Here is a 23,745-nt window from a genome sequence, read left to right as displayed (position 1 = left end):
TCTTTTCAACCACTACTGACCTCTACAGTATCTATTCAACCTCTACAGTATCTATTCAACCACTACTGACCTCTACAGTATCTAGTCAACCTCTACAGTATCTATTCAACCACTACTGACCTCTACAGTATCTAGTCAACCTCTACAGTATCTATTCAACCACTACTGACCTCTACAGTATCTAGTCAACCTCTACAGTATCTAGTCAACCACTACAGTATCTAGTCATCCACTACAGTATCTAGTCAACCACTACTGACCTCTACAGTATCTAGTCAACCACTACTGACCTCTACAGTATCTATTCAACCACTACTGACCTCTACAGTATCTAGTCAACCTCTACAGTATCTATTCAACCACTACTGACCTCTACAGTATCTATTCAACCACTACTGACCTCTACAGTATCTAGTCAACCTCTACAGTATCTATTCAACCACTACTGACCTCTACAGTATCTAGTCAACCTCTACAGTATCTATTTAACCACTACAGTATCTAGTCATCCACTACAGTATCTAGTCAACCACTACTGACCTCTACAGTATCTAGTCAACCACTACTGACCTCTACAGTATCTATTCAACCACTACTGACCTCTACAGTATCTATTCAACCACTCTGACCTCTACAGTATCTATTCAACCACTACTGACCTCTACAGTATCTAGTCAACCACTACTGACCTCTACAGTATCTAGTCAACCACTACTGACCTCTACAGTATCTAGTCAACCACTACTGACCTCTACAGTATCTAGTCAACCACTACTGACCTCTACAGTATCTAGTCAACCACTACTGACCTCAACAGTATCTAGTCAACCACTACTGACCTCTACAGTATCTAGTCAACCACTACTAACCTCTACAGTATCTAGTTAACCACTACTGACCTCTACAGTATCTAGTTAACCACTACTGACCTCTACAGTATCTAGTTAACCACTACTGACCTCTACAGTATCTAGTTAACCACTACTGACCTGTGCAGTATCTAGTTAACCACTACAGTATCTAGTTAACCACTACAGTATCTAGTCAACCACTACCGACCTCTACAGTATCTAGTTAACCACTACAGTATCTAGTCAACCACTACTGACCTCTACAGTATCTAGTCAACCACTACAGTATCTAGTTAACCACTACAGTATCTAGTTAACCACTACAGTATCTAGTCAACCACTACCGACCTCTACAGTATCTAGTTAACCACTACTGACCTCTACAGTATCTATTCAACCACTACTGACCTCTACAGTATCTATTCAACCACTACTGACCTCTACAGTATCTTTTCAACCACTACTGACCTCTACAGTATCTATTCAACCTCTACAGTATCTATTCAACCACTACTGACCTCTACAGTATCTAGTCAACCTCTACAGTATCTATTCAACCACTACTGACCGCTACAGTATCTAGTCAACCTCTACAGTATCTATTCAACCACTACTGACCTCTACAGTATCTAGTCAACCTCTCAGTATCTATTCAACCACTACAGTATCTAGTCATCCACTACAGTATCTAGTCAACCACTACTGACCTCTACAGTATCTAGTCAACCACTACTGACCTCTACAGTATCTATTCAACCACTACTGACCTCTACAGTATCTAGTCAACCTCTACAGTATCTATTCAACCACTACTGACCTCTACAGTATCTATTCAACCACTACTGACCTCTACAGTATCTAGTCAACCTCTACAGTATCTATTCAACCACTACTGACCTCTACAGTATCTAGTCAACCTCTACAGTATCTATTCAACCACTACAGTATCTAGTCATCCACTACAGTATCTAGTCAACCACTACTGACCTCTACAGTATCTAGTCAACCACTACTGACCTCTACAGTATCTATTCAACCACTACTGACCTCTACAGTATCTAGTCAACCTCTACAGTATATATTCAACCACTACTGACCTCTACAGTATCTAGTCAACCACTACTGACCTCTACAGTATCTATTCAACCTCTACAGTATCTAGTCAACCACTACTGACCTCTACAGTATCTATTCAACCACTACTGACCTCTACAGTATCTAGTCAACCACTACTGACCTCTACAGTACCTAGTCAACCACTACTGACCTCTACAGTATCTATTCAACCACAACTGACCTCTACAGTATCTATTCAACCACTACTGACCTCTACAGTATCTATTCAACCACCACTGACCTCTACAGTATCTAGTCAACCTCTACAGTATCTATTCAACCACTACTGACCTCTACAGTATCTATTCAACCACTACTGACCTCTACAGTATCTATTCAACCACTACTGACCTCTACAGTATCTATTCAACCACTACTGACCTCTACAGTATCTATTCAACCACTACTGACCTCTACAGTATCTTTTCAACCACTACTGACCTCTACAGTATCTATTCAACCTCTACAGTATCTATTCAACCACTACTGACCTCTACAGTATCTAGTCAACCTCTACAGTATCTATTCAACCACTACTGACCTCTACAGTATCTAGTCAACCTCTACAGTATCTATTCAACCACTACTGACCTCTACAGTATCTAGTCAACCTCTACAGTATCTATTCAACCACTACTGACCTCTACAGTATCTATTCAACCACTACTGACCTCTACAGTATCTTTTCAACCACTACTGACCTCTACAGTATCTATTCAACCTCTACAGTATCTATTCAACCACTACTGACCTCTACAGTATCTAGTCAACCTCTACAGTATCTATTCAACCACTACTGACCGCTACAGTATCTAGTCAACCTCTACAGTATCTATTCAACCACTACTGACCTCTACAGTATCTAGTCAACCTCTCAGTATCTATTCAACCACTACAGTATCTAGTCATCCACTACAGTATCTAGTCAACCACTACTGACCTCTACAGTATCTAGTCAACCACTACTGACCTCTACAGTATCTATTCAACCACTACTGACCTCTACAGTATCTAGTCAACCTCTACAGTATCTATTCAACCACTACTGACCTCTACAGTATCTATTCAACCACTACTGACCTCTACAGTATCTAGTCAACCTCTACAGTATCTATTCAACCACTACTGACCTCTACAGTATCTAGTCAACCTCTACAGTATCTATTCAACCACTACAGTATCTAGTCATCCACTACAGTATCTAGTCAACCACTACTGACCTCTACAGTATCTAGTCAACCACTACTGACCTCTACAGTATCTATTCAACCACTACTGACCTCTACAGTATCTAGTCAACCTCTACAGTATATATTCAACCACTACTGACCTCTACAGTATCTAGTCAACCACTACTGACCTCTACAGTATCTATTCAACCTCTACAGTATCTAGTCAACCACTACTGACCTCTACAGTATCTATTCAACCACTACTGACCTCTACAGTATCTAGTCAACCACTACTGACCTCTACAGTATCTATTCAACCACTACTGACCTCTACAGTATCTATTCAACCACCACTGACCTCTACAGTATCTAGTCAACCTCTACAGTATCTATTCAACCACTACTGACCTCTACAGTATCTATTCAACCACTACTGACCTCTACAGTATCTAGTTAACCACTACTGACCTGTGCAGTATCTAGTTAACCACTACAGTATCTAGTGAACCACTACAGTATCTAGTCAACCACTAATGAGCTCTACAGTATCTAGTCAACCACTACTGACCTCTACAGTATCTAGTCAACCACTACTGACCTCTACAGTATCTAGTCAACCACTACTGACCTCTACAGTATCTAGTCAACCACTACAGTATCTATTCAACCACTACCGACCTCTACAGTATCTAGTCAACCACTACAGTATCTATTCAACCACTACCGACCTCTACAGTATCTAGTTAACCACTACAGTATCTATTCAACCACTACAGTATCTATTCAACCACTACCGACCTCTACAGTATCTAGTCAACCACTACCGACCTCTACAGTATCTAGTCAACCACTACAGTATCTATTCAACCACTAACGACCTCTACAGTATCTAGTCAACCACTACAGTATCTAGTTAACCACTACTGACCACTACAGTATCTAGTTAACCACTACAGTATCTAGTGAACCACTACAGTATCTAGTCAACCACTAATGAGCTCTACAGTATCTAGTCAACCACTACTGACCTCTACAGTATCTAGTCAACCACTACTGACCTCTACAGTATCTAGTCAACCACTACAGTATCTATTCAACCACTACCGACCTCTACAGTATCTAGTCAACCACTACAGTATCTATTCAACCACTACCGACCTCTACAGTATCTAGTTAACCACTACAGTATCTATTCAACCACTACAGTATCTATTCAACCACTACCGACCTCTACAGTATCTAGTCAACCACTACCAACCTCTACAGTATCTAGTCAACCACTACAGTATCTATTCAACCACTACCGACCTCTACAGTATCTAGTTAACCACTACAGTATCTATTCAACCACTACAGTATCTATTCAACCACTACCGACCTCTACAGTATCTAGTCAACCACTACCGACCTCTACAGTATCTAGTTAACCACTACAGTATCTAGTTAACCACTACAGTATCTAGTCAACCACTAATGACCTCTACAGTATCTAGTCAACCACTACTGACCTCTACAGTATCTAGTCAACCACTACTGACCTCTACAGTATCTAGTCAACCACGACAGTATCTATTCAACCACTACCGACCTCTACAGTATCTAGTCAACCACTACTGACCTCTACAGTATCTAGTCAACCACTACAGTATCTATTCAACCACTACCGACCTCTACAGTATCTAGTTAACCACTACAGTATCTAGTCAACCACTACCGACCTCTACAGTATCTAGTCAACCACTACCGACCTCTACAGTATCTAGTTAACCACTACAGTATCTATTCAACCACTACTGACCTCTACAGTATCTAGTCAACCACTACAGTATCTATTCAACCACTACTGACCTCTACAGTATCTATTCAACCACTACTGACCTCTACAGTATCTAGTCAACCTCTACAGTATCTATTCAACCACTACTGACCTCTACAGTATCTATTCAACCACTACTGACCTCTACAGTATCTATTCAACCTCTACAGTATCTAGTCAACCACTACTGACCTCTACAGTATCTATTCACCACTACTGACCTCTACAGTATCTAGTCAACCACTACTGACCTCTACAGTATCTATTCAACCACTACTGACCTCTACAGTATCTATTCAACCACTACTGACCTCTACAGTATCTTTTCAACCACTACTGACCTCTACAGTATCTAGTCAACCTCTACAGTATCTATTCAACCACTACTGACCTCTACAGTATCTAGTCAACCTCTACAGTATCTATTCAACCACTACTGACCTCTACAGTATCTAGTCAACCTCTACAGTATCTATTCAACCACTACTGACCTCTACAGTATCTAGTCAACCTCTACAGTATCTATTCAACCACTACAGTATCTAGTCATCCACTACAGTATCTAGTCAACCACTACTGACCTCTACAGTATCTAGTCAACCACTACTGACCTCTACAGTATCTAGTCAACCACTACTGACCTCTACAGTATCTATTCAACCACACTGACCTCTACAGTATCTATTCAACCACTACTGACCTCTACAGTATCTAGTCAACCACTACTGACCTCTACAGTATCTAGTCAACCACTACTGACCTCTACAGTATCTAGTCAACCACTACTGACCTCTACAGTATCTAGTCAACCACTACTGAACTCTACAGTATCTAGTCAACCACTACTGACCTCTACAGTATCTAGTCAACCACTACTGACCTCTACAGTATCTAGTCAACCACTACTAACCTCTACAGTATCTAGTTAACCACTACTGACCTCTACAGTATCTAGTTAACCACTACTGACCTCTACAGTATCTAGTTAACCACTACTGACCTGTGCAGTATCTAGTTAACCACTACAGTATCTAGTTAACCACTACAGTATCTAGTTAACCACTACAGTATCTAGTCAACCACTACCGACCTCTACAGTATCTAGTTAACCACTACAGTATCTAGTCAACCACTACTGACCTCTACAGTATCTAGTCAACCACTACAGTATCTAGTTAACCACTACAGGATCTAGTTAACCACTACAGTATCTAGTCAACCACTACCGACCTCTACAGTATCTAGTTAACCACTACAGTATCTAGTCAACCACTACTGACCTCTACAGTATCTAGTTAACCACTACTGACCTGTGCAGTATCTAGTTAACCACTACAGTATCTAGTTAACCACTACAGTATCTAGTGAACCACTACCGACCTCTACAGTATCTAGTTAACCACTACAGTATCTAGTCAACCACGAGCTCTACAGTATCTAGTCAACCACTACAGTATCTATTCAACCACTACCGACCTCTACAGTATCTAGTCAACCACTACCGACCTCTACAGTATCTAGTTAACCACTACAGTATCTAGTTAACCACTACAGTATCTAGTCAACCACTAATGACCTCTACAGTATCTAGTCAACCACTACTGACCTCTACAGTATCTAGTCAACCACGACAGTATCTATTCAACCACTACCGACCTCTACAGTATCTAGTCAACCACTACAGTATATATTCAACCACTACCGACCTCTACAGTATCTAGTTAACCACTACAGTATCTAGTCAACCACTACCGACCTCTACAGTATCTAGTTAACCACTACAGTATCTAGTCAACCACTACCGACCTCTACAGTATCTATTCAACCACTACTGACCTTTACAGTATCTAGTCAACCTCTACAGTATCTATTCAACCACTACTAACCTCTACAGTATCTATTCAACCACTACTGACCTCTACAGTATCTATTCAACCTCTACAGTATCTAGTCAACCACTACTGACCTCTACAGTATCTATTCAACCACTACTGACCTCTACAGTATCTAGTCAACCACTACTGACCTCTACAGTATCTATTCAACCACTACTGACCTCTACAGTATCTATTCAACCACTACTGACCTCTACAGTATCTATTCAACCACTACTGACCTCTACAGTATCTATTGAACCTCTACAGTATCTAGTCAACCTCTACAGTATCTATTCAACCACTACTGACCTCTACAGTATCTAGTCAACCTCTACAGTATCTATTCAACCACTACAGTATCTAGTCATCCACTACAGTATCTAGTCAACCACTACTGACTTCTACAGTATCTAGTCAACCACTACTGACCTCTACAGTATCTAGTCAACCTCTACAGTATCTATTCAACCACTACTGACCTCTACAGTATCTAGTCAACCTCTACAGTATGTAGTCATCCACAACAGTATCTAGTCAACCACTACTGACCTCTACAGTATCTAGTCAACCACTACTGACCTCTACAGTATCTATTCAACCACTACTGACCTCTACAGTATCTATTCAACCACTCTGACCTCTACAGTATCTATTCAACCACTACTGACCTCTACAGTATCTAGTCAACCACTACTGACCTCTACAGTATCTAGTCAACCACTACTGACCTCTACAGTATCTAGTCAACCACTACTGACCTCTACAGTATCTAGTCAACCACTACTAACCTCTACAGTATCTAGTTAACCACTACTGACCTCTACAGTATCTAGTTAACCACTACTGACCTCTACAGTATCTAGTTAACCACTACTGACCTCTACAGTATCTAGTTAACCACTGTGCAGTATCTAGTTAACCACTACAGTATCTAGTTAACCACTACAGTATCTAGTCAACCACTACCGACCTCTACAGTATATAGTTAACCACTACAGTATCTAGTCAACTACTACTGACCTCTACAGTATCTAGTCAACCACTACAGTATCTAGTTAACCACTACAGTATCTAGTTAACCACTACAGTATCTAGTCAACCACTACCGACCTCTACAGTATCTAGTTAACCACTACTGACCTCTACAGTATCTATTCAACCACTACTGACCTCTACAGTATCTATTCAACCACTACTGACCTCTACAGTATCTTTTCAACCACTACTGACCTCTACAGTATCTAGTCAACCTCTACAGTATCTATTCAACCACTACTGAACTCTACAGTATCTAGTCAACCTCTACAGTATCTATTCAACCACTACTGACCTCTACAGTATCTAGTCAACCTCTACAGTATCTATTCAACCACTACAGTATCTAGTCATCCACTACAGTATCTAGTCAACCACTACTGACCTCTACAGTATCTATTCAACCACTACTGACCTCTACAGTATCTATTCAACCACTCTGACCTCTACAGTATCTATTCAACCACTACTGACCTCTACAGTATCTAGTCAACCACTACTGACCACTACAGTATCTAGTCAACCACTACTGACCTCTACAGTATCTAGTCAACCACTACTGACCTCTACAGTATCTAGTCAACCACTACTGACCTCTACAGTATCTAGTCAACCACTACTGACCTCTACAGTATCTAGTCAACCACTACTGACCTCTACAGTATCTAGTCAACCACTACTAACCTCTACAGTATCTAGTTAACCACTACTGACCTCTACAGTATCTAGTTAACCACTACTGACCTCTACAGTATCTAGTTAACCACTACTGACCTCTACAGTATCTAGTTAACCACTACTGACCTGTGCATTATCTAGTTAACCACTACAGTATCTAGTCAACCACTACCGACCTCTACAGTATCTAGTTAACCACTACAGTATCTAGTCAACCACTACAGTATCTAGTCAACCACTACAGGATCTAGTTAACCACTACAGTATCTAGTCAACCACTACCGACCTCTACAGTATCTAGTTAACCACTACAGTATCTAGTCAACCACTACTGACCTCTACAGTATCTAGTTAACCACTACTGACCTGTGCAGTATCTAGTTAACCACTACAGTATCTAGTTAACCACTACAGTATCTAGTGAACCACTACCGACCTCTACAGTATCTAGTTAACCACTACAGTATCTAGTCAACCACTAATGAGCTCTACAGTTGCTAGTCAACCACTACAGTATCTATTCAACCACTACCGACCTCTACAGTATCTAGTCAACCACTACCGACCTCTACAGTATCTAGTCAACCACTACAGTATCTATTCAACCACTACCGACCTCTACAGTATCTAGTCAACCACTACTGACCTCTACAGTATCTAGTCAACCTCTACAGTATCTATTCAACCACTACTGACCTCTACAGTATCTAGTCAACCTCTACAGTATCTATTCAACCACTACAGTATCTAGTCATCCACTACAGTATCTAGTCAACCACTACTGACCTCTACAGTATCTAGTCAACCACTACTGACCTCTACAGTATCTATTCAACCACTACTGACCTCTACAGTATCTAGTCAACCTCTACAGTATATATTCAACCACTACTGACCTCTACAGTATCTAGTCAACCACTACTGACCTCTACAGTATCTAGTTAACCTCTACAGTATCTAGTCAACCACTACTGACCTCTACAGTATCTAGTCAACCACTACGGACCTCTACAGTATCTATTCAACCACTACTGACCTCTACAGTATCTATTCAACCACTACTGACCTCTACAGTATCTATTCAACCACTACTGACCTCTACAGTATCTATTCAACCTCTACAGTATCTAGTCAACCACTACTGACCTCTACAGTATCTATTCAACTTCTACTGACCTCTACAGTATCTAGTCAACCACTACTGACCTCTACAGTATCTAGTCAACCACTACTGACCTCTACAGTATCTATTCAACCACAACTGACCTCTACAGTATCTATTCAACCACTACTGACCTCTACAGTATCTATTCAACCACTACTGACCTCTACAGTATCTAGTCAACCTCTACAGTATCTATTCAACCACTACTGACCTCTACAGTATCTATTCAACCACTACTGACCTCTACAGTATCTATTCAACCACTACTGACCTCTACAGTATCTAGTTAACCACTACTGACCTCTACAGTATCTATTCAACCACTACTGACCTCTACAGTATCTAGTTAACCACTACTGACCACTACAGTATCTAGTTAACCACTACAGTATCTAGTGAACCACTACAGTATCTAGTCAACCACTAATGAGCTCTACAGTATCTAGTCAACCACTACTGACCTCTACAGTATCTAGTCAACCACTACTGACCTCTACAGTATCTAGTCAACCACTACAGTATCTATTCAACCACTACCGACCTCTACAGTATCTAGTCAACCACTACAGTATCTATTCAACCACTACCGACCTCTACAGTATCTAGTTAACCACTACAGTATCTATTCAACCACTACAGTATCTATTCAACCACTACCGACCTCTACAGTATCTAGTCAACCACTACCGACCTCTACAGTATCTAGTCAACCACTACAGTATCTATTCAACCACTACCGACCTCTACAGTATCTAGTTAACCACTACAGTATCTATTCAACCACTACAGTATCTATTCAACCACTACCGACCTCTACAGTATCTAGTCAACCACTACCGACCTCTACAGTATCTAGTTAACCACTACAGTATCTAGTTAACCACTACAGTATCTAGTCAACCACTAATGACCTCTACAGTATCTAGTCAACCACTACTGACCTCTACAGTATCTAGTCAACCACTACTGACCTCTACAGTATCTAGTCAACCACGACAGTATCTATTCAACCACTACCGACCTCTACAGTATCTAGTCAACCACTACCGACCTCTACAGTATCTAGTTAACCACTACAGTATCTAGTCAACCACTACCGACCTCTACAGTATCTAGTTAACCACTACAGTATCTATTCAACCACTACTGACCTCTACAGTATCTAGTCAACCACTACAGTATCTATTCAACCACTACTGACCTCTACAGTATCTATTCAACCACTACTGACCTCTACAGTATCTAGTCAACCTCTACAGTATCTATTCAACCACTACTGACCTCTACAGTATCTATTCAACCACTACTGACCTCTACAGTATCTATTCAACCTCTACAGTATCTAGTCAACCACTACTGACCTCTACAGTATCTATTCAACCACTACTGACCTCTACAGTATCTAGTCAACCACTACTGACCTCTACAGTATCTATTCAACCACTACTGACCTCTACAGTATCTATTCAACCACTACTGACCTCTACAGTATCTTTTCAACCACTACTGACCTCTACAGTATCTAGTCAACCTCTACAGTATCTATTCAACCACTACTGACCTCTACAGTATCTAGTCAACCTCTACAGTATCTATTCAACCACTACTGACCTCTACAGTATCTAGTCAACCTCTACAGTATCTATTCAACCACTACTGACCTCTACAGTATCTAGTCAACCTCTATAGTATCTATTCAACCACTACAGTATCTAGTCATCCACTACAGTATCTAGTCAACCACTACTGACCTCTACAGTATCTAGTCAACCACTACTGACCTCTACAGTATCTAGTCAACCACTACTGACCTCTACAGTATCTATTCAACCACACTGACCTCTACAGTATCTATTCAACCACTACTGACCTCTACAGTATCTAGTCAACCACTACTGACCTCTACAGTATCTAGTCAACCACTACTGACCTCTACAGTATCTAGTCAACCACTACTGACCTCTACAGTATCTAGTCAACCACTACTGAACTCTACAGTATCTAGTCAACCACTACTGACCTCTACAGTATCTAGTCAACCACTACTGACCTCTACAGTATCTAGTCAACCACTACTAACCTCTACAGTATCTAGTTAACCACTACTGACCTCTACAGTATCTAGTTAACCACTACTGACCTCTACAGTATCTAGTTAACCACTACTGACCTCTACAGTATCTAGTTAACCACTACTGACCTGTGCAGTATCTAGTTAACCACTACAGTATCTAGTTAACCACTACAGTATCTAGTTAACCACTACAGTATCTAGTCAACCACTACCGACCTCTACAGTATCTAGTTAACCACTACAGTATCTAGTCAACCACTACTGACCTCTACAGTATCTAGTCAACCACTACAGTATCTAGTTAACCACTACAGGATCTAGTTAACCACTACAGTATCTAGTCAACCACTACCGACCTCTACAGTATCTAGTTAACCACTACAGTATCTAGTCAACCACTACTGACCTCTACAGTATCTAGTTAACCACTACTGACCTGTGCAGTATCTAGTTAACCACTACAGTATCTAGTTAACCACTACAGTATCTAGTGAACCACTACCGACCTCTACAGTATCTAGTTAACCACTACAGTATCTAGTCAACCACTAATGAGCTCTACAGTATCTAGTCAACCACTACAGTATCTTTTCAACCACTACCGACCTCTACAGTATCTAGTCAACCACTACCGACCTCTACAGTATCTAGTTAACCACTACAGTATCTAGTTAACCACTACAGTATCTAGTCAACCACTAATGACCTCTACAGTATCTAGTCAACCACTACTGACCTCTACAGTATCTAGTCAACCACTACTGACCTCTACAGTATCTAGTCAACCACGACAGTATCTATTCAACCACTACTGACCTCTACAGTATCTAGTCAACCTCTACAGTATCTATTCAACCACTACTGACCTCTACAGTATCTATTCAACCACTACTGACCTCTACAGTATCTAGTCAACCTCTACAGTATCTATTCAACCACTACTGACCTCTACAGTATCTAGTCAACCTCTACAGTATCTATTCAACCACTACAGTATGTAGTCATCCACAACAGTATCTAGTCAACCACTACTGACCTCTACAGTATCTATTCAACCACTACTGACCTCTACAGTATCTAGTCAACCACTACTGACCTCTACAGTATCTAGTCAACCACTACTGACCTCTACAGTATCTAGTCAACCACTACTGACCTCTACAGTATCTAGTCAACCACTACTGACCTCTACAGTATCTAGTCAACCACTACTAACCTCTACAGTATCTAGTTAACCACTACTGACCTCTACAGTATCTAGTTAACCACTACTGACCTCTACAGTATCTAGTTAACCACTACTGACCTCTACAGTATCTAGTTAACCACTACTGACCTGTGCAGTATCTAGTTAACCACTACAGTATCTAGTTAACCACTACAGTATCTAGTCAACCACTACCGACCTCTACAGTATATAGTTAACCACTACAGTATCTAGTCAACTACTACTGACCTCTACAGTATCTAGTCAACCACTACAGTATCTAGTTAACCACTACAGTATCTAGTTAACCACTACAGTATCTAGTCAACCACTACCGACCTCTACAGTATCTAGTTAACCACTACTGACCTCTACAGTATCTATTCAACCACTACTGACCTCTACAGTATCTATTCAACCACTACTGACCTCTACAGTATCTTTTCAACCACTACTGACCTCTACAGTATCTATTCAACCTCTACAGTATCTATTCAACCACTACTGACCTCTACAGTATCTAGTCAACCTCTACAGTATCTATTCAACCACTACTGACCTCTACAGTATCTAGTCAACCTCTACAGTATCTATTCAACCACTACTGACCTCTACAGTATCTAGTCAACCTCTACAGTATCTATTCAACCACTACAGTATCTAGTCATCCACTACAGTATCTAGTCAACCACTACTGACCTCTACAGTATCTAGTCAACCACTACTGACCTCTACAGTATCTAGTCAACCTCTACAGTATCTATTCAACCACTACTGACCTCTACAGTTTCTAGTCAACCTCTACAGTATCTATTCAACCACTACTGACCTCTACAGTATCTAGTCAACCTCTACAGTATCTATTCAACCACTACTGACCTCTACAGTATCTAGTCAACCTCTACAGTATCTATTCAACCACTACTGACCTCTACAGTATCTAGTCAACCTCTACAGTATCTATTCAACCACTACTGACCTCTACAGTATCTAGTCAACCTCTACAGTATCTATTCAACCACTACAGTATCTAGTCATCCACTACAGTATCTAGTCAACCACTACTGACCTCTACAGTATCTATTCAACCACTACTGACCTCTACAGTATCTATTCAACCACTCTGACCTCTACAGTATCTATTCAACCACTACTGACCTCTACAGTATCTAGTCAACCACTACTGACCTCTACAGTATCTAGTCAACCACTACTGACCTCTACAGTATCTAGTCAACCACTACTGACCTCTACAGTATCTAGTCAACCACTACTGACCTCTACAGTATCTAGTCAACCACTACTGACCTCTACAGTATCTAGTCAACCACTACTGACCTCTACAGTATCTAGTCAACCACTACTAACCTCTACAGTATCTAGTTAACCACTACTGACCTCTACAGTATCTAGTTAACCACTACTGACCTCTACAGTATCTAGTTAACCACTACTGACCTGTGCAGTATCTAGTTAACCACTACAGTATCTAGTCAACCACTACCGACCTCTACAGTATCTAGTTAACCACTACAGTATCTAGTCAACCACTACAGTATCTAGTTAACCACTACAGGATCTAGTTAACCACTACAGTATCTAGTCAACCACTACCGACCTCTACAGTATCTAGTTAACCACTACAGTATCTAGTCAACCACTACTGACCTCTACAGTATCTAGTTAACCACTACTGACCTGTGCAGTATCTAGTTAACCACTACAGTATCTAGTTAACCACTACAGTATCTAGTGAACCACTACCGACCTCTACAGTATCTAGTTAACCACTACAGTATCTAGTCAACCACTAATGAGCTCTACAGTATCTAGTCAACCACTACAGTATCTATTCAACCACTACCGACCTCTACAGTATCTAGTCAACCACTACTGACCTCTACAGTATCTAGTCAACCACTACTGACCTCTACAGTATCTAGTCAACCACGACAGTATCTATTCAACCACTACCGACCTCTACAGTATCTAGTCAACCACTACAGTATCTATTCAACCACTACCAACCTCTACAGTATCTAGTTAACCACTACAGTATCTAGTCAACCACTACCGACCTCTACAGTATCTAGTTAACCACTACAGTATCTAGTCAACCACTACCGACCTCTACAGTATCTAGTTAACCACTACAGTATCTATTCAACCACTACTGACCTCTACAGTATCTATTCAACCACTACTGACCTCTACAGTATCTAGTCAACCACTACAGTATCTATTCAACCACTACTGACCTCTACAGTATCTATTCAACCACTACTGACCTCTACAGTATCTAGTCAACCTCTACAGTATCTATTCAACCACTACTGACCTCTACAGTATCTATTCAACCACTACTGACCTCTACAGTATCTATTCAACCTCTACAGTATCTAGTCAACCACTACTGACCTCTACAGTATCTATTCAACCACTACTGACCTCTACAGTATCTAGTCAACCACTACTGACCTCTACAGTATCTAGTCAACCACTACTGACCTCTACAGTATCTATTCAACCACTACTGACCTCTACAGTATCTATTCAACCACTACTGACCTCTACAGTATCTATTCAACCACTACAGTATCTAGTCAACCTCTACAGTATCTATTCAACCTCTACAGTATCTAGTCAACCTCTACAGTATCTATTCAAACACTACAGTATCTAGTCAACCACTACAGTATCTAGTCATCCACTACAGTATCTAGTCAACCACTACTGACCTCTACAGTATCTAGTCAACCACTACTGACCTCTACAGTATCTATTCAACCACTACTGACCTCTACAGTATCTAGTCAACCTCTACAGTATCTATTCAACCACTACTGACCTCTACAGTATCTATTCAACCACTACTGACCTCTACAGTATCTAGTCAACCTCTACAGTATCTATTCAACCACTACTGACCTCTACAGTATCTAGTCAACCTCTACAGTATCTATTCAACCACTACTGACCTCTACAGTATCTAGTCAACCACTACTGACCTCTACAGTATCTAGTTAACCACTACTGACCTCTACAGTATCTAGTTAACCACTACTGACCTCTACAGTATCTAGTTAACCACTACTGACCTGTGCAGTATCTAGTTAACCACTACAGTATCTAGTTAACCACTACAGTATCTAGTCAACCACTACCGACCTCTACAGTATATAGTTAACCACTACAGTATCTAGTCAACCACTACAGTATCTAGTTAACCACTACAGTATCTAGTTAACCACTACAGTATCTAGTCAACCACTACCGACCTCTACAGTATCTAGTTAACCACTACTGACCTCTACAGTATCTATTCAACCACTACTGACCTCTACAGTATCTATTCAACCACTACTGACCTCTACAGTATCTATTCAACCACTACTGACCTCTACAGTATCTATTCAACCACTACTGACCTCTACAGTATCTATTCAACCACTACTGACCTCTACAGTATCTATTCAACCTCTACAGTATCTAGTCAACCTCTACAGTATCTATTCAACCACTACAGTATCTAGTCATCCACTACAGTATCTAGTCAACCACTACTGACCTCTACAGTATCTATTCAACCACTACTGACCTCTACAGTATCTATTCAACCACTACTGACCTCTACAGTATCTAGTCAACCTCTACAGTATCTATTCAACCACTACTGACCTCTACAGTATCTAGTCAACCTCTACAGTATCTAGTCAACCTCTACAGTATCTATTCAACCACTACTGACCTCTACAGTATCTAGTCAACCACTACTGACCTCTACAGTATCTAGTTAACCACTACTGACCTCTACAGTATCTAGTTAACCACTACTGACCTGTGCAGTATCTAGTTAACCACTACAGTATCTAGTTAACCACTACAGTATCTAGTCAACCACTACCGACCTCTACAGTATATAGTTAACCACTACAGTATCTAGTCAACTACTACTGACCTCTACAGTATCTAGTCAACCACTACAGTATCTAGTTAACCACTACAGTATCTAGTCAACCACTACCGACCTCTACAGTATCTAGTTAACCACTACTGACCTCTACAGTATCTATTCAACCACTACTGACCTCTACAGTATCTATTCAACCACTACTGACCTCTACAGTATCTTTTCAACCACTACTGACCTCTACAGTATCTATTCAACCTCTACAGTATCTATTCAACCACTACTGACCTCTACAGTATCTAGTCAACCTCTACAGTATCTATTCAACCACTACTGACCTCTACAGTATCTAGTCAACCTCTACAGTATCTATTCAACCACTACTGACCTCTACAGTATCTAGTCAACCTCTACAGTATCTATTCAACCACTACAGTATCTAGTCATCCACTACAGTATCTAGTCAACCACTACTGACCTCTACAGTATCTAGTCAACCACTACTGACCTCTACAGTATCTATTCAACCACTACTGACCTCTACAGTATCTAGTCAACCTCTACAGTATCTATTCAACCACTACTGACCTCTACAGTATCTAGTCAACCTCTACAGTATCTATTCAACCACTACTGACCTCTACAGTATCTAGTCAACCTCTACAGTATCTATTCAACCACTACTGACCTCTACAGTATCTAGTCAACCTCTACAGTATCTATTCAACCACTACTGACCTCTACAGTATCTAGTCAACCTCTACAGTATCTATTCAACCACTACAGTATCTAGTCATCCACTACAGTATCTAGTCAACCACTACTGACCTCTACAGTATCTATTCAACCACTACTGACCTCTACAGTATCTATTCAACCACTCTGACCTCTACAGTATCTATTCAACCACTACTGACCTCTACAGTATCTAGTCAACCACTACTGACCTCTACAGTATCTAGTCAACCACTACTGACCTCTACAGTATCTAGTCAACCACTACTGACCTCTACAGTATCTAGTCAACCACTACTGACCTCTACAGTATCTAGTCAACCACTACTGACCTCTACAGTATCTAGTTAACCACTACTGACCTCTACAGTATCTAGTCAACCACTACTGACCTCTACAGTATCTAGTTAACCACTACTGACCTCTACAGTATCTAGTTAACCACTACTGACCTGTGCAGTATCTAGTTAACCACTACAGTATCTAGTCAACCACTACCGACCTCTACAGTATCTAGTTAACCACTACAGTATCTAGTCAACCACTACAGTATCTAGTTAACCACTACAGGATCTAGTTAACCACTACAGTATCTAGTCAACCACTACCGACCTCTACAGTATCTAGTTAACCACTACTGACCTGTGCAGTATCTAGTTAACCACTACAGTATCTAGTCAACCACTACCGACCTCTACAGTATCTAGTTAACCACTACAGTATCTAGTCAACCACTACAGTATCTAGTTAACCACTACAGGATCTAGTTAACCACTACAGTATCTAGTCAACCACTACCGACCTCTACAGTATCTAGTCAACCACTACCGACCTCTACAGTATCTAGTTAACCACTACAGTATCTAGTCAACCACTAATGAGCTCTACAGTATCTAGTCAACCACTACAGTATCTATTCAACCACTACCGACCTCTACAGTATCTAGTCAACCACTACCGACCTCTACAGTATCTAGTCAACCACTACAGTATCTATTCAACCACTACCGACCTCTACAGTATCTAGTCAACCACTACTGACCTCTACAGTATCTAGTCAACCACTACTGACCTCTACAGTATCTAGTCAACCACGACAGTATCTATTCAACCACTACCGACCTCTACAGTATCTAGTCAACCACTACAGTATCTATTCAACCACTACCAACCTCTACAGTATCTAGTTAACCACTACAGTATCTAGTCAACCACTACCGACCTCTACAGTATCTAGTTAACCACTACAGTATCTAGTCAACCACTACCGACCTCTACAGTATCTAGTTAACCACTACAGTATCTATTCAACCACTACTGACCTCTACAGTATCTATTCAACCACTACTGACCTCTACAGTATCTAGTCAACCACTACAGTATCTATTCAACCACTACTGACCTCTACAGTATCTATTCAACCACTACTGACCTCTACAGTATCTAGTCAACCTCTACAGTATCTATTCAACCACTACTGACCTCTACAGTATCTATTCAACCACTACTGACCTCTACAGTATCTATTCAACCTCTACAGTATCTAGTCAACCACTACTGACCTCTACAGTATCTATTCAACCACTACTGACCTCTACAGTATCTAGTCAACCACTACTGACCTCTACAGTATCTATTCAACCACTACTGACCTCTACAGTATCTATTCAACCACTACTGACCTCTACAGTATCTATTCAACCACTACTGACCTCTACAGTATCTATTCAACCTCTACAGTATCTAGTCAACCTCTACAGTATCTATTCAACCACTACTGACCTCTACAGTATCTAGTCAACCTCTACAGTATCTATTCAACCACTACAGTATCTAGTCATCCACTACAGTATCTAGTCAACCACTACTGACCTCTACAGTATCTAGTCAACCACTACTGACCTCTACAGTATCTATTCAACCACTACTGACCTCTACAGTATCTAGTCAACCTCTACAGTATCTATTCAACCACTACTGACCTCTACAGTATCTATTCAACCACTACTGACCTCTACAGTATCTAGTCAACCTCTACAGTATCTATTCAACCACTACTGACCTCTACAGTATCTAGTCAACCTCTACAGTATCTATTCAACCACTACAGTATCTAGTCAACCACTACAGTATCTAGTCATCCACTACAGTATCTAGTCAACCACTACTGACCTCTACAGTATCTAGTCAACCACTACTGACCTCTACAGTATCTATTCAACCACTCTGACCTCTACAGTATCTATTCAACCACTACTGACCTCTACAGTATCTAGTCAACCACTACTGACCTCTACAGTATCTAGTCAACCACTACTGACCTCTACAGTATCTAGTCAACCACTACTGACCTCTACAGTATCTAGTCAACCACTACTGACCTCTACAGTATCTAGTCAACCACAACTGACCTCTACAGTATCTAGTCAACCACTACTGACCTCTACAGTATCTAGTCAACCACTACTAACCTCTACAGTATCTAGTTAACCACTACTGACCTCTACAGTATCTAGTTAACCACTACTGACCTCTACAGTATCTAGTTAACCACTACTGACCTCTACAGTATCTAGTTAACCACTACTGACCTGTGCAGTATCTAGTTAACCACTACAGTATCTAGTTAACCACTACAGTATCTAGTCAACCACTACAGTATCTAGTCAACCACTACTGACCTCTACAGTATCTAGTCAACCACTACTGACCTCTACAGTATCTAGTCAACCACTACAGTATCTAGTTAACCACTACAGTATCTAGTTAACCACTACAGTATCTAGTCAACCACTACCGACCTCTACAGTATCTAGTTAACCACTACAGTATCTAGTCAACCACTAATGACCTCTACAGTATCTAGTCAACCACTACTGACCTCTACAGTATCTAGTCAACCACTACTGACCTCTACAGTATCTAGTCAACCACTACTGACCTCTACAGTATCTAGTCAACCACGACAGTATCTATTCAACCACTACCGACCTCTACAGTATCTAGTCAACCACTACAGTATCTATTCAACCACTACCAACCTCTACAGTATCTAGTTAACCACTACAGTATCTAGTCAACCACTTCCGACCTCTACAGTATCTAGTTAACCACTACAGTATCTAGTCAACCACTAATAACCTCTACAGTATCTAGTCAACCACTACAGTATCTATTCAACCACTACCGACCTCTACAGTATCTAGTTAACCACTACAGTATCTAGTCAACCACTACTGACCTCTACAGTATCTAGTCAACCACTACTGACCTCTACAGTATCTTGTCAACCACTAATGACCTCTACAGTATCTAGTCAACCTCTACAGTATCTATTCAACCACTATTGACCTCTACAGTATCTAGTTAACCACTACTGACCGCTACAGTATCTAGTTAACCACTACAGTATCTATTCAACCACTACCGACCTCTACAGTATCTATTCAACCACTACCGACCTCTACAGTATCTAGTCAACCACCAATGACCTCTACAGTATCTAGTCATCCACCAATGACCTCTACAGTATCTAGTCAACCACCAATGACCTCTACATTATCTAGTCAACCACCAATGACCTCTACAGTATCTAGTCAACCACCAATGACCTCTACAGAATCTAGTCAACCACCAATGACCTCTACAGTATCTAGTCAACCACCAATGACCTCTAAAGTATCTAGTCAACCACCAATGACCTCTACAGTATCTAGTCAACCACCAATGACTTCTACAGTATCTAGTCAACCACCAATGACCTCTACAGTATCTAGTCAACCACCAATGACTTCTACAGTATCTAGTCAACCACCAATGACCTCTACAGTATCTAGTCAACCACCAATGACTTCTACAGTATCTAGTCAACCACCAAGGACCTCTACAGTATCTAGTCAACCACTACTGACCTCTACAGTATCTAGTCAACCACTACTGACCTTGTCGTGGAGAATCTTAACAAAATGTAACACTTACAAGAACTTGTGAATTCAATATAGGCTTTTAATACAAACATATCAGAAGCCTAGATGGTCTGCGGAACACACACTTGTCCAGAGCACTGGCTCTGATTTATACACATACAACATATGAGTCCATCCCACATGCAAATGAAGTTTCTTCCCTCAGTCTATCTGCCACCATTATATCCCAATCTGTGCATCCTGCTGGTTCAGCTCGATAACGCCCATATCTGCTTTCAGTCAAGTTATAATGGTGACAGGACCTCTTCATGTCCCAAAAATAATACATGCCTATCTTATGCTATGGGCCCCCTTACGTTCAGCCTGGTGTGTTCTTTGGTATGTCTGTCCTTATTAGGACTAGTAGACTATGTGTCTCTTCTCTTCATGTCCTAAAAATATATGGCCTATGTCTATAGTCCATCAGTTGGTCATTTGGCTGACCCCCTCCTTTGTATGTCCCTCTGACCTTGGTATGTTCAGCTGTCCTATGCTCTCATGGCATTACTCTGGCCTCCTGTCCTATACAATAGCCAATGCATTTTACCAGAATGGCAAATGCACTCTAAGTGTATCTTTCTCTTGTGTTACAGTATTATGGTCCTCCCTATATGTACATCTTTCTCCCACAACCTCTACAGTATCTAGTCAACCACTACTGACCACTACAGTATCTATTCAACCACCAATGAATGACCTCTACAGTATCTATTCAACCACTACTGACCTCTACAGTATCTAGTCAACCACTACTGACCTCTACAGTATCTATTCAACCACTACTGACCTCTACAGTATCTAGTCAACCACTACTGACCTCTACAGTATCTAGTCAACCACTACTGACCACTACAGCAGTATTCTGCACCTCATCAGTGCATGCAACATTCATATTTTAGGTACCTTATCATTTAGGTAAGTTCTTAATTCAACATGAATGTGTCTAATGCGTCCATTTCCTGCAGGGTGGCGACCTGTTTGATGCCATCACGTCCTCCACTAAGTACACAGAGAGAGATGCCAGTGTCATGGTGTTTAACCTGGCTGGAGCCCTGAAGTACCTCCACAGCATGAACATAGTACACAGAGACATCAAGCCTGAGAACCTGCTGGTGAGTAGTGAGGGACCACACTGAAGACTGGGGTAGCCAGCTACACTGTACACTGTAAGATCATATGTTGTTGAATTGACATACAGTAGTTATGTCAGAATTGTTGTGACACAGTTCCACCAGAGTGGCCGAGACATACACTACCTTTCAAAGGTTTGGGGTCACGTAGAAATGTCCTTGTTTTTGAAAGAAAAGCAATTTTTTTGTCCATTAAATAACATCAAATTGATCAGGAATACAGTGTTACTGTTAATGTTGTAAATGACTATTGTAGCTGGAAACGCCTGATTTTTAATGGAATAAGTGCATAGGCGTACGGAGGCCCATTATCAGCAACCATCACTCCTGTGTTTGCTAATCCATGTTTATAATTTTAAAAGGCTATTCATTATAAAACCCTTTTGTAATTATGTTAGCACAGCTGAAAACTGTTATTCTGATTAAAGAAGCAATAAAACTTGCCCTCCTGTAAACTAGTTGGATATCTGGAGCATCAGCATTTGTGGGTTCGATTACAGGCTCAAAATGGCCAGAAACAAATAACTTTCTTCTGAAACTTGTCAGTGTATTCTTGTTTTGAGAAATGAAGGCTATTCCATGCAAGAAATTGCCAAGAAACTGAAGAGCTCGTACAACGCTGTGTACTATGGATATGAGATTTCAGATTTTCATATGGCATGCTAAAGTATTTGTATATGAAATGCACAATGCCTTTTGAATTGAGGTAACATGAGTTGGTAACTATGTTTTGTGTGTCTGCCCCTTAGGTGTGTGAGTACCTTGACGGCACTAAGTCTCTGAAGCTGGGGGACTTTGGTCTGGCCACTGTGGTTGAGGGGCCCCTGCACACCGTGTGTGGAACCCCCACCTACGTGGCCCCTGAGATCATCGCTGAGGCTGGGTGAGTTACTGCCAACTGTACCTGTATCCATAGCATCAGACATTCTAGTGACTAGCGCCGCTGAAGAGGAATCCCACACGGATGTTAAACAATACTTCCTTCATATTTCTCTCTCTCTGCTCGCTCTCTTT

At 40.9% G+C, this 23,745-nt stretch overlaps 1 protein-coding gene across 1 annotated transcript in view; it reads left to right on the top strand.

Annotated features, from left to right (window-relative positions):
- The window catches only part of LOC139396836 (serine/threonine-protein kinase DCLK2-like), a gene marked incomplete at both ends in the record, with an annotated part of 76,946 nt that overhangs the window by 41,958 nt on the left and 11,243 nt on the right, over positions 1-23,745 (top strand). The window contains 2 exons of the mRNA XM_071143753.1: positions 22,567-22,713; positions 23,481-23,614. Of these exons, the coding sequence (XP_070999854.1) occupies positions 22,567-22,713; positions 23,481-23,614 (281 nt within the window). The remainder of the gene's footprint in view (positions 1-22,566; positions 22,714-23,480; positions 23,615-23,745) is intronic.

Source organism: Oncorhynchus clarkii, unplaced genomic scaffold (assembly GCF_045791955.1).
Source record: "Oncorhynchus clarkii lewisi isolate Uvic-CL-2024 unplaced genomic scaffold, UVic_Ocla_1.0 unplaced_contig_8664_pilon_pilon, whole genome shotgun sequence".
NCBI classification, from domain to species: Eukaryota; Metazoa; Chordata; class Actinopteri; order Salmoniformes; family Salmonidae; genus Oncorhynchus; species Oncorhynchus clarkii.
This window is presented reverse-complemented; position numbering and strand designations above follow the sequence as displayed.